General features: G+C 47.4%; 4 protein-coding genes across 4 annotated transcripts; 2 read left to right on the top strand and 2 right to left on the bottom strand.

The window, feature by feature from the left end:
• Positions 1–70: 70 nt before the first annotated feature.
• RhiXN_06119 (protein transport protein yif1) lies at positions 71–1,016 on the bottom strand (the record flags this gene model as incomplete). Its single annotated transcript, XM_043325935.1, has 3 exons — positions 71–288; positions 337–550; positions 606–1,016. The coding sequence occupies 3 exons, from the start codon at positions 1,014–1,016 to the stop codon at positions 71–73; spliced, it is 843 nt and encodes a 280-aa protein (XP_043181367.1).
• Positions 1,017–2,863: 1,847 nt separating this feature from the next.
• RhiXN_06120 (uncharacterized protein) lies at positions 2,864–4,075 on the bottom strand (the record flags this gene model as incomplete). The annotated part of the gene is made up of 4 exons (XM_043325936.1): positions 2,864–2,880; positions 2,931–2,938; positions 2,994–3,196; positions 3,257–4,075. The coding sequence occupies 4 exons, from the start codon at positions 4,073–4,075 to the stop codon at positions 2,864–2,866; spliced, it is 1,047 nt and encodes a 348-aa protein (XP_043181368.1).
• A 3,020-nt stretch (positions 4,076–7,095) lies between these two features.
• On the top strand, positions 7,096–9,971 carry RhiXN_06121 (Sugar (and other) transporter; the record flags this gene model as incomplete). Its single annotated transcript, XM_043325937.1, has 16 exons — positions 7,096–7,187; positions 7,244–7,372; positions 7,472–7,623; positions 7,680–8,442; positions 8,489–8,567; positions 8,618–8,651; positions 8,702–8,766; positions 8,869–8,960; positions 9,157–9,179; positions 9,229–9,312; positions 9,386–9,411; positions 9,482–9,512; positions 9,568–9,575; positions 9,642–9,649; positions 9,703–9,762; positions 9,860–9,971. 16 exons carry the CDS (start codon positions 7,096–7,098, stop codon positions 9,969–9,971), a joined length of 1,758 nt encoding a protein of 585 aa, XP_043181369.1.
• A 481-nt stretch (positions 9,972–10,452) lies between these two features.
• Positions 10,453–12,162, top strand: RhiXN_06122 (cell wall glycoside hydrolase YteR; the record flags this gene model as incomplete). Its single annotated transcript, XM_043325938.1, has 3 exons — positions 10,453–10,559; positions 10,621–11,362; positions 11,410–12,162. 3 exons carry the CDS (start codon positions 10,453–10,455, stop codon positions 12,160–12,162), a joined length of 1,602 nt encoding a protein of 533 aa, XP_043181370.1.
• Between the last annotated feature and the right edge of the window lie 412 nt (positions 12,163–12,574).

A 12,574-nucleotide genomic window follows, 5' to 3' on the forward strand; every position in this document is an offset into this window, starting at 1 on the left:
AATCAATGTCGCAATAATCCTGGCATCACGAGCCGAGTCAAACCCCATGGAATAGAATACGAGATAGCACTTACCCCACAAATTTGTACCCTCCGAACGCCATCAACTCGATAAATTGCCCTGTGCTCTGAATATTCAAGAAATAACAGCCGAGGCGCACAACTGCACACTCGACAATCACAATTGCGAGAGCCTTGCTGGCGGTTAGGCCCAAGACCTCGGGATTAAATCGTTTCTTCAATCCCGTTTGGACGGCCACGACTAAGACGTACGTGACCAAGGCCATGGCTAGAAAGAAAATAAGTCATAGGCCTATTTTTAAACATCTTAACACACCTGGGATATATAGATCGGGACTATTTAGATCCTCGCGTGGAGGGGCGTATCTTGGTGGCCCCACAACGTCTTGTGCATCTGAGCGCTGTACTCGTCTTGTCCATGGCTTATGCCTCCATGGGAAGAGAACGAGTTGCAGTTTTTTGAGCACATATTGGTTTGATACGTTGAACTGATGCTTGAGCGCCGATAGAGGCAAATAATGCTGTCCGAACTATGGAATGTAGTGAGCGGAGCCCCCACGAGTACACAATTCACGGATTACATACGTTTTTCTCCATATAGTCCTGTCCAGCAGCAACGGCACTTCGTCCAAGCTGAACTCCCATCTGTGCTGTTGCGTCGTTTACACCCCATGGAGACGGGAATGAGAAACCTGGGGCCGTATTCGGTTGGCCTGGGTGCATCGGCTGGGTCCCTGGAACTGGCACAGCCCCCACACCGGCCGGGACAGCACCAAAGCTCTGCCATTGCGATTGGGCGAACTGTGGATTATTGTAACCACCGGTTTGCTCGTATTGTTGTCCTGGAGATGTAGGGTTAGAGGTAAATCGCATATAACCACTGGGAGATCCAGGCGTGGCAGGAGGCTCTGGCGGTGCGGTAGGCGGGTGAGTAGGAATCGGGTGCTGGAGAGGAGGTGGGGAGTAAGATGTACTAGGTTGCGGATAGTAAGACATGATGGTTAACGACGTGGAGGATTTCGTCACGTGATACACCGGAAACCTCCGCGCGGTAATTTGAAATAGATCAAGTTTATGATTCTTTCACTTTGGATGCCCATATATGATCTTTCATAGTATTGTGCCCAATGTGTTGTACCTTGAGATGAATCGGCTCCAATATGTCTGGTCTTCCGAATGTACTCAATCTAGAATCACTTGGCATGGCGCATTGATGTATTCATTGTGTATGCATCCTTTATCTGTATTTACCGACTTGTCGCAACTGTGTGACGCAAAGAAAACTATAGGTATAGATTTAATTGTCACGCTTAAGATCTTAGGTTCACAAAAACCAAGTAAACATCGCGATGGTAAAAATACGGCTTCCGCTCTATATACGATTGTAAAAGTGAAGTACGTACATTAAATGCATATATACTCGAAAAGCAACCGATGCTCTCAAAACCAGTCTTAGGAAGGTTCACGTATAAAAGCAAACGTTATACAGAGCTGTCATTAAGCCGGAAAACACGTGACATGCCGGGTAGCGTGATCGGGGAAGGGCTTGGTGACTGTCATTAAGACCACTAACCCTGCAACCACCATTACCGCCTACAAGTACACAACATCTCGACATTGTTCGTATGTCTCAATTCCAGTGCGATATCTCTTTCTAATCTAAGACACTCAAGGAACTACTAGGCATGCTACAGATTTGATATGTGTCAGGGAGACTCCGACTTGATTTTGCTGAGCTTACTGGGAAAGCGACAATTTACGCGATCTAGTATATATTTCCGTCGACCGGCTTGGTCTCTATGCTACTCTTAAACGGTGCTTGCGTCTACTTAACAATTTCATAACTGAAAATTGTTCACTCCGTGCCAACTAAGGGTCACTTGAGGTTCCTCGTGATTTGCTACGGTCACGTTATTTTCTTCTTGAAACTAGCCCAAGCTCCTACATTCCTAAAGCTAGCACTCTACAACGGCCGGTATAAGCGGCGAGGGAGACTTCGCCAGAGCTTTCAGCGGCCTTTATCACCAACGGACTTGGCAACTCTGGTCTTGGAATTTTCTAAATAACGTCAATTGTCAGAACCTTAGCTCACACCAGCTTCTATTAATTCCAATAACTCCAATATGGAAGTTATGCTTACTACTTCTGTCTTTGCAATGATCACGAGCTCTCTGACACCAGCACTCCTCTGTGATCGCCTTGAAACCAATCTCGATATGGTTTACACGTTGCCTGATCAAGCGGTGCGCTGTTCTCGCAGGGCCAACAAGATCTTGACAGAGTTAACCAAACAATACATCAGCTGCTTTCTGGCACTATACGTAGTGTTCACTCGTCTTCGAATTCAAATGACAATCACTTGTTCGACCAGTATCTAACCTATTATTAATTCACCTTCATTCGCTATGCGAATCAGACAAAAAACTTGGGCATCAGGTAGCATGCCTATCTTCAGCTTGTCATACCCGTGTCCCACCGTCCGGGGTTGTTAGCACACTTGTACTCTGTCTTGCTCAATAAATACCCACTAAATCTACCGAAACGAGGACCCAAGAGCTGAGTCTGCACTTTGTGATAGACTCGCTGCGGCTTTAGTTACCCGACTAGTTCAAACAATTCTAATTCTCCTGCGGTAAACTAATTATCACTAATCAGGTCGACAGAAACAGGCTTTATAGCAAATCGTTGACTGAGAAAGAGACATCCAAAGAAACAAGAAGCCACATTAGGGGCCTTTTACATATCGTATTAACCAAATCTCATATACAGACGTAGTTTCATCAAGCTGTCCCATAAAAATAAGCAATCGAAGGGTGTCCATGCATATCAGAGCGCGCCATACTCTATTGTATCTCATATCCTGTTGCAACGAGTGAGCTTCTGGGAGACCACGTCAATTGATGTACTCACCCGTTTTCCTGGTAACCACAACGGGCAGTACGAGGTATTATATACCCGTAGATTGATACATACTTCAACGATGGTGCGATTTGATTCCACATGGACATGTCATTCATTTCAAGTAACCACGGATGCACAGTAAATGGGGTGGCATTATGTGGGAGGGATCGGGACGATACCACTTCCAAGCGCTCTACCTGGCTAAATCGGCGCAATACAATTTGAAGATACGAGCGCATGTAATTCTTAGGCTTTTTAGAGCCTGGCAACGATCGCTTTCAAAGTAAAATATAGGTTAACCACGCATACGTGCTAAATTACGTAATTGCGCCCACCATGGGTAGCTGCGTCTCCGCAATGCGTATTTCTTTCAAGCTTTCACGAGGCGGTATAAGGCCGATGCCTCCTGCGTATGCTTCGTACATAGCCTTGACCCATCCTGTAACCCCTCCACAACTAGCAGACGCGTCATCGAGCTTTGTATTCTTGTATCTCCAGGTATAAATAAGAATGGTAATGCTGGTAAGTGGACGACGGCGCATCAAGGCTGCCAGAAAGTTGGCGGGTCCGATGGCACTGCGCAAATTTCCGAGGAAACGGTTGTCTTGAGTCATACTCTCTTGGAGCAAGCGACACATTTTCCAAGATGAGAGGCTATACCATCCATGGTTTACTATTTCAGGTTGATTACTCAAGAACTTGAGCAATGGCTTGGACATATCCCCCGAATGAGCCATTGAATATAAACTAAAGACAGGTTTGATGTCGGCAAGTAACAGAACCAAAGCCTTACGCGTAATAGCCAGGTATAAGTGCTTTAGGTTCGAGACGACGTTAAGAATGGAACGGAGGTCTGGGACAAGGTCTTTTCGTATACGATTAGAGCTACAGGCTCTGGTGTGCCAAATAAGAGGATATACGTTCAGAGTATTAACATGGACCGCGTTATGAGGGCAAAGGACGGTGAGCGTCTGGCGGAACTTGGTTATAGCGCTATTAGAATTAAGCTCCACGTGCCGATACAAGTAGACTTTGGCCAGGTGGTAGGTTCTCTTGTCGACCAAACACAGTGATGACAGAGTCGTTCGGTGAGATATGTCTAGGCGCAAGTGTTCCGCTATTGCCAGTATTATCTCTGAGGGGACGTTATACATGATGGTCGTAAGGTGAGCTGACGCGTGTGCGGTGTGGAGTGAGACATGGAGCACTTAAGGATCAGGGAAATTGATATGCCCCTGAGCACGTGGTCAGGAAGGCCTGCAGGTTGAGCACAGAAATAAATTGTTGGTTTTTGTTCGTGTGGTTATTTCTAGAATAGATATATCATGCGATATAACTATGGCTTACAGAAAGCCGCTTTAGAACTGTCTGGCACTGATTGCCAACATCGGGGACCGATTTGGAAGACCCAGATCGTTCTAAATCTCTTACAAGAACTCACCCAGTGTGAGTTAATAAATACCATTGTCTATATACGCTATTAGTTTTAAAATACAACTATCACCATCGGCTATCAACGGTCTTAAAATCCTTATTCATTCATACAGGTATTAAATTCTAACTTCATACATTTTTACGCATTTTAGAGAGGGCACGTAGGCCTTCCAAGCATCGATAGTACTCATATTTCCAAGCCAGCGCCGTACCCCCACGTTTGGGGACCGTGCGTGTAGCATTTCACCGAATTCGATGCTCTCCAACTCGTCGAAACCTCTCAACAATTTCAGTTGGTCCACACGATCGAACAGGCAATCTTGTTTAGTCGCCTCTGTAACTGGAATCTGCTCAAGCCTCTGTTATTTAGCATATTGTAACCTGGCCAGTGTTATCAGGCCCTTACATCCAGCGATTCCAACAGCTTAACTCTTTTCAGGGTCCTATGAATGTTGAATTGTTTTAAAGCAGGAATGAGCTGATTCCATGGGTCAGATGAATGGGACGAATGGTAAAGGCCGATGGTCGTGACAGGTACTCTAGAACCACATAAAATCGGCTTCCAAGTGCTATTAGTAATTATTGTGTTTCCTGGGTCTGTCCAATCCAGTAAATCAGAAATAATCATGATTTCGGAGACTGGACGGCCTGGGATTGCTCCTTTGAGTACTGAAATTGGGGCGGCAATGCTGGTTAAATTCGGTAGCAAATTGGGTTGCCGGGATAAACATTGACTAAAGTGAGCCTCTCCTATTGTATGCTCACTTCCAATGTGCAATTCAGTGATTGATTGTTGTGATTGTAGAAATTTATAGAATGAGGCCGTTCCCATCAGTGGGATTACGAGCTTTTGGAGCGAGAACACAGGTTTCAAAGCAAGAGGATCAAAGCATGTACTGAAATCCACCACCATCGCAGCTATAGTCAATTCCTTAAGGTTAGGCATAGATTCCAGGATCAAACTAAGGCATCCTGTCGAGTAGGACGATAGTTGCACCCGATCCCACTGTCTATAGCTATGATACGACCCAATGATCAAAGTCCGGATATGAGGACCCAGCCTTGAAACCGAGTCAAGGATCGCGCGAGTGAACATTTCCACTGATTGATCAGTTGGCAGATCCACACTCCTATACAAGAAAGGCGTGGTGTTCACGTTCATCGCCACGCTAGTGAGACAAAGGCTCGCGAGCGACTGTCGATTTTTTTGAATCTGGAGCTCATGTGCAATAAGTCTCCAGAGCTCCAAGGGAATCATCACTGCCATCCAGAGCGAGGCTGGGGTTACACGAGGTATCGTGGGAGTTGATAACAGATACCAAAGTTATTTCAGAAACACGTGTTGGCCCCAGACCCCTATCAATACTGTAATACCCCGGCCTTGTCGTTTCCAGAAGCTGAGTCAGCGGTGTCGTAATCCTCGGCCCCGAGCGAATTGAATGGCTAACAAATCAGGTGCTGTAGGGGTAGAATGGTGTCTTGGACTGGATATTGGGGCCGACTATGCGATCATTAGGAGGGTTCAAACGAGATCTAAACGGGAAAATGGTTCTATGGTCCCCACTCATAAGAAACTATGGGATCAAGAACGCTGGTTCACGTTGGCGTGATACCCCATTCAATAGTATACTCTTCGTTGAAATGACTCACAAGGGCCCAGGATTTAGCATCAACGCATCGTATCCCTGTAGCTGCACGTATACTTAATACATTATCACAATGAAAAACTCAGGAGATAATCAAGTGGTTTTAACCGCGGCGGCATGTGGGATATGTGAAAATAAGACTCAAAGAGGCTAAAAACGCCACAGTTGCTCATCGGGTACATCTCTGGTTAAGCTTAGCAAACACGCCCGAGTGAACACATTGTCGATTTGCTTCTAATTGCGCCGCATGCTGTTTTCTCGACTACGGACATTTGACGCCGAGTGTACGAGTTAACCCAGTGATATTCCGTTTCGATGTGGGCTTGTCCAAAGTGACACTGGTGGACGGGCGTAATGAGAATTGATCAGCTAGTGCCTCATACTACTGCGGATAGGGGCAAATGTGTTCACACCATTATAACAAACCAATCTTTCCCTTAAGCTTGACCTTTCAGCTCGATCTGCGGAATCAATTCACATCAAAACAGGCTCGTGAATTACTATTTGATCATATAGCGACATGTAGGAGATCGTGCGATCCGGGGACGACTAGCCTAATGGAATTTGGACAGCGGGCTGAGAAGAGCGCGTCGATCTGAGAACTTGGACAATGCGTCGTTAGTAAAACAATCAATCTTGTCAGTCGAATCCCTTACCTGAGCGCCCGGGCACAACGCCTGATCGAACGAACGAGTCAATCCACGCGAAAAACGTCGTTGTATGTCAATCATAAAAAGGCAAGAATAAATGGACCTATCCCAGATCGGATCTTACAGAGTTCGACACAAGCAATACAATACTCGGCCTTCTCGGTATCGGTTGACAATCAGGCACCGTATATCTCCTCGCAAAGTTAGAGCCACCGAGCCAAGCAAAGAGCCATCGGATTTCGCCTGTATTTCGCACAAAATGACAACCAAGCCTCAGGGTTGTTCCAGGAGGCCTGAAGAATGGGCCCTGAAGATCCGAGTCACGTGATGTGGAGACGTTTGATGCTGAGTGAGCATTTGTCCCGTCAAAGAGCCTTGGCAAATGGAAGGCTGGGCTCAACCACCATCCTCCCTTTCTTGCACTAATACATGGCACTGAATCCTATGGCCCGTTACTTTAGTAGAGAGCAATGGCAGAAAATCAAGGATAATAGGCGGCTGGTCTATTGCACAGTTGTGATCAATATGGGAGCACTGTATGTTGTTTTTCTCTTCGGGGAGCATGATCATACTAAATTAAGTCTTATGACAGCCTTCTGGGGTACGATAGCGGCATAGCAGGTGCTATCATCCCCCTCCGAGCGTTCAAACACGATATGCAAATTGACGGGACTCGTACCGCGGTTGCAACAGTCAATTCAAACGTTGTGTCTGTGCTCTTGTGAGTCTTAAGAAATAGCTTTTTTCTATTTCGGTCGATTAAGTGCTATTTTCTCCACCCCCTACCTATCCTGATTGGTCACGTTGCAAATTCATCTAGTGGTGGAGCCTTTTTTGGTTCGATTATCACCTCATTTCTATCATACTACCTCGGGCGCCGGGCTGCACTGCTGTACAGCATGATCCTTTTTGCGCTCGGAGGTGCACTGCAGACGGCGGCAAAGAACTTGCAGTGGATCTATGCGGGCCGATGTATGTGCTTTCCTTATTCGTTCCATTTCGTAAAATGACGTCTTGGCTGCTCATAGTCGTGTCTGGCCTGGCGGTCGGTGCCACATCTCTCATCTCGCCTTACTTTATTGCAGAAATTTCCCCTGCCAAACACCGTGCGAGGACTGTAGGCGCATTCCAAGCGTTTCTAGTCGCAGGCTCTCTGTTGGCGTATTGGGTAACATATGGGTGCGACCTTCAATTCCATCCGACTCTGGTCAACGATAACCCCCCAGTCGGAACCAACACAACGGGAACGACTGACCCGGGCGCCCCAGCTGACCCAGCAACAACTTCGCACCTCGAGTTTCACTCTGCGCAATGGCGAGTTCCGATGGGATTGCAACTCCTTCCTGGTGTGATTTTCACAGTGCTAATGATCGGTGTCTGCGAGAGTCCACGGTGGTTGGCGAGCAAAGAGAGAAAAGAAGATGCGATCAGGACTTTGGCGTGGTTAAGGTGTGTGGACATGGGAAAACAATCTGAGGGAGATTCGGATAGTCAGGTCGGGAGGGAGAAGGAGAAGGAGAAAGGGGATGAGCATGGGCCGCAATCGACGATGACCACACTTTCGAGGGTCGATGCTCCGAGTACGCCGGACCAGCGACCTGCCGTGCTTCAACGCCCCGAGATTGCCGCTATTCATGAAGAGTATGCTGGCATCCAGGCTCAATTGGACGAAACTCGCGGTGCGAGCTATCGTGAACTGGTGAGCCGGGTGAACTTGAAGCGCGTGGCGGTCAGCACGTATGTGGCCGTGTTCCACATCTGGACTTTTCATACAGGGATCTTGTACTATGCGTGAGTAGGATTAAGCTGGTCATAGAATCATACTAAACAGTTTTAGGCCGACTGTATTCAAGAGTATTGGATTCTCTGATACAAGGAGCGCATTGTTGGCAAGTGGAGTTTTTGGTGCTGTCAAGGTAAAAACAGTCGCAATAGGGTGATATACAACACTAACTGATGTGCCTAGTTCGTATCTACGATTCTCGCACTTGCGTTTACCGGTATGCCCCTCGATTCTATCAAAACCTCCCGCTTCTAACCGAAGGATTAGTCAATCGATGGGGTCGCGTGACGGGTATGGCGGTAGGCACCGGGTTCCAGGGTATTCTTTTCTTCGTGAGCCCTTCAGCATACATCTCTTGTTCATGCATCTAATCTTCATTTCACGTCGTCGGCCTCATACCAACCCACGTCCCCCGCCTAATCTGTCTTAATAAGATCCTCGGCGCGATTCTTAAAGTCAAACCTCCCCACCCCGGTCCAATCGAATCGGCAAGTATCGCTATGATGGCTATAATATATCTCTACGTGTAAGTCCGGCTTCGTTTCCTTATCCATCCGGTTCTTCATGTTCTGATCCTCTGCTTTCTCACATACGTTTCTTGGCATCCGGTACATCGTGACTGTCTCGTTCTTCTAATTTGTTAATCCCCCCCTTGCATCATCGATTGCCTCCTACCCCTGTATTCACGGATATCTTACCTCCGTATGATCCCGCACATGCAGTATTGTGTACTCTTTTGGAATGGGTACGTCACCACAGCCTGTTGGCCGCTCGGTGTGCTAACAGCCAGTCAGGCCCACTCCCGTGGGTATACTCTTCCGAGATTTATCCTCTGAGGATTAGGGAACTTGGACAAATGTGGTTTACCGCGCTTACTTGTAAGTCTCTCGTTTGCGCTACCTACAAGAACTGGTACCCTATGTTCTGGCCAAGTGCTGATTCGGCTTGCAGGGGCGTGCAACTTTGCGACATCACGGGTGACACCGATATTGTTTGCAAGTCCCCCTTTTTCCTACAATCCGAATTATAAGACTGAGAAGTGTGTAGGTTAAATTGGGATGGAAGACGTGGATGTTATGTAAGTTCCTATCTCCTCTTTCTGCAGTCATTATACTGATCCGATGGTCTCATAGTCGCAGCGGTATGTTGCTTGTCGGTAAAAGAACCCAATCTAAATTCACATATCGCTTGAAATGCCCTTTTTTAGCTAAATCTGTGAGTCCTCGTCCTCTCCATTGATTCGAGCAAGGCTGACAAATTGGCTGTAGCGGAGGGGGAATGTTATGCTGGATCATATGTCCTGAGACGAAAGGATTAAGCATGGAAGAGTAAGCCCTTTGTCCTTGTTCATCCTATAAACCGAGAACTATTTGTCCCTTTTGGCTTGGATTGGTTGAATTGGGTGTACTGATACTTGGGGTCTAGGTTGGATATCCTCTTTGGTGCCATTTCGGCTGAACAGCGCGCGGCGGATATTGAGAAAGTTTTACAAGGACATGCGGATGGGAGTCGGCTGAATGTTCCGCCGCGGGATTAATTGGTACCCAGGGTGTTCTGATAAAAAAGGGTGCCACAGGCTTTAGAGATGTAGTAACACGTTGTATACGAGTATGTAAAATATGTGTCTTTAATCGTTATCTCGTTGATTTTCGTTCTGGTGCCTGTGGAGTCAGGGAATGGTGTCAAGAAAAGGTTAAAGGTACGCCATTCGCACTTGTCTACTATCGGTGTTTGGATCAAGTTGGCCATCTGGACATGGCTCAAATACCACAAGGCATTCAGATTATAATTTAATTCAGTGTGCACAGCACAAGACCAAAGCGCAACTAAATTACTCCACTTTTCAATGGCCCGATCTCACTCAGTCACCGCGCTTATCGTCGTCTCGGCGATCAGGTCTCGTCCCTGATCAGCTTTTGCCGAGCCAGACACTGTTTGCTTAGTCATCAATCCTCATATGAGCGTTTCCAGCGCCGAGCCTGGTTTCGAACGACTCACAACTAGACAACCACAACACGATGCGAACTCTTTCGCCTCTCCTCGTATACGCTCTTTCCGCCTCTGCTTTATCCCCTGCAACAGTCGAGCTCGTTAAAGCGAGACTGAAAGATGCGGCTAAGAAGAGGTGCGGCTTATTGTCAGGGTTAACATTCTAATTGTCCTTGACTAATGAGGGTCCGTGTTAGTTGGGAAATCGGAACAAGGGCTCAGGCGCTGTTGGAACTCGAAGCGCCTTCTGTTTCGGTCTTCACCGCTTCTTCTATCCCAGGATCTCCTGCAGTTGCTTCCTCTCCTTCTCTCAATTCAACCACCCTCAACGCTGCCAGGCTCGCATTTACGAATGGGCAACTTGATGATGTGGTTGGTTTATCTCATGAAATTCTAGCGAACAAGCAACAGGGCACACTTCCTCTAATGAAAGATGGAAGCTCTGCTGATCCAGCATCCAACGGCGTCGGGATGATCATCGCCAACTGGACGGAAGCTCAGGGATCAGATTTTGCTGCTGCTGCCTCGGATCAGTTGACTTGGCTCCTCGAACACGTCCCTCGTTCGTCCAAGGGTGCCATCTCGCATCGTAATTCGGAAGTTCAACTCTGGTCCGATTTCATCTATATGGTTCCCCCCTTTTTGGCTTACTATGGAGCGAGCACTTCCAACGCTTCCCTTGTCTCCGAGGCACACAATCAAATCAAGTTGTACAGGGATGTTCTGAGGGACAAGCCTACAGGTATATGGCAACATATCCGTCAAGGGTCTTTTGAAGATAGGGGGTTGTGGAGTACGGGTAACGGATGGGCCGCGATGGGTATTATGCGCGTGGCTGCTACTATCCGCGCTGCCGGCTATTCTTCCCAGTTCAAAGAGGAAATGAACGATTTCGAAACACGGACGGCAGAAATTTTGGACGGAATGTGGCCCTTGATTGTAAGTTTCCTTTTTCAACACGCTGAGCATAGGTTAACAAGAAACAGACTGAAGAAGGCTTATTCTACAACTACGCCAATGATCCAAAAACCTTTTTGGACGCGGCTGGGACTGCCTTGATGGTTGCTAGCACCTACCGCGCAGCGACCATGTTTAATAATACCAAGCACCTGGACATTGCTGAGAAGGTATACAAGGTCATTGGCGGTACAGATTCCAACTCTACCTCTACCTCTTCCACTTCCTCCATTCCTGAGCCAACTGGGGAGACAAAGAAACATCGTTCCATCCGCCAAGTCCACCACCGTGTCCAGCTCTCGCAACTCAAGCATACGAACGAAAACCACGGACCCATCGCACGCGCCAATGCTCACCATCGTTCCGAGACTCACGTTAGCCCTCGTGCCTCGGTGCATCTCACATCCGACGGCTGGCTCAACCCGGTCGTAGACCCACACTCATTCAAGAAACTCGGAGAACACAGCGCGGAAGGACAGGCGTTTGTGATCATGATGTATGCTTCGCGAAATGACTATCTAGTCCACTCGAAACTCAAGATCGGAGCTCGGCCGGGTGGATTTGGGGCGAATGTTGTTGGGTTTTCCATGACCGGCGGTAACAATGGGTTGAATTCTACTCGTGGTGCGGGCGGATTGACTGGTGTCGGAAATGCTGGCGTTGGTTTGGTTTCTGGTGGTTCGGCAAACGAGGAGAGGAAGAATAGTGACTATAAATCGGCCGGGTTTGAAGTCGGAACGATCATCGGAGCTGTGGGTGCGGTGCTTGCGTGGATCATGTGATACGTGATCTGCGTCAGGACTTGAAGAACCTTTCTTCTCGCGCGCGAGGTGTTTACCTGGCATCCCTAATAGAGGGATACCCACCTCTTCGCGTCTTCTTAAACTAAGTTACATTTTCGGTACGCTCTTTTTTTTCTTTATTCGTATTTGTGTTGTATACCCTCGGATGTATCATTCGGCCCACACTCGTTTGTCTGTTTGTCTGTACTTTTGTTCTGTTATGAAATGTGGAATAATGGATGCCATTTTTATTTTTATTTTTGGGGAACTGTGTGGGGGTCAAAGGCAATTGATACAGACTCGCGGGTTGAGGATAGGTTTACTCTCGCAATATGATCGAGGGCGAGCAGCGATGGCAGTGGAAATGCCCTGCACGAAACCTTTGAACTAAACCAGAATAGTGGCATTAATG

This window comes from Rhizoctonia solani, chromosome 6 (assembly GCF_016906535.1).
Source record: "Rhizoctonia solani chromosome 6, complete sequence".
Taxonomy (NCBI): Eukaryota; Fungi; Basidiomycota; class Agaricomycetes; order Cantharellales; family Ceratobasidiaceae; genus Rhizoctonia; species Rhizoctonia solani.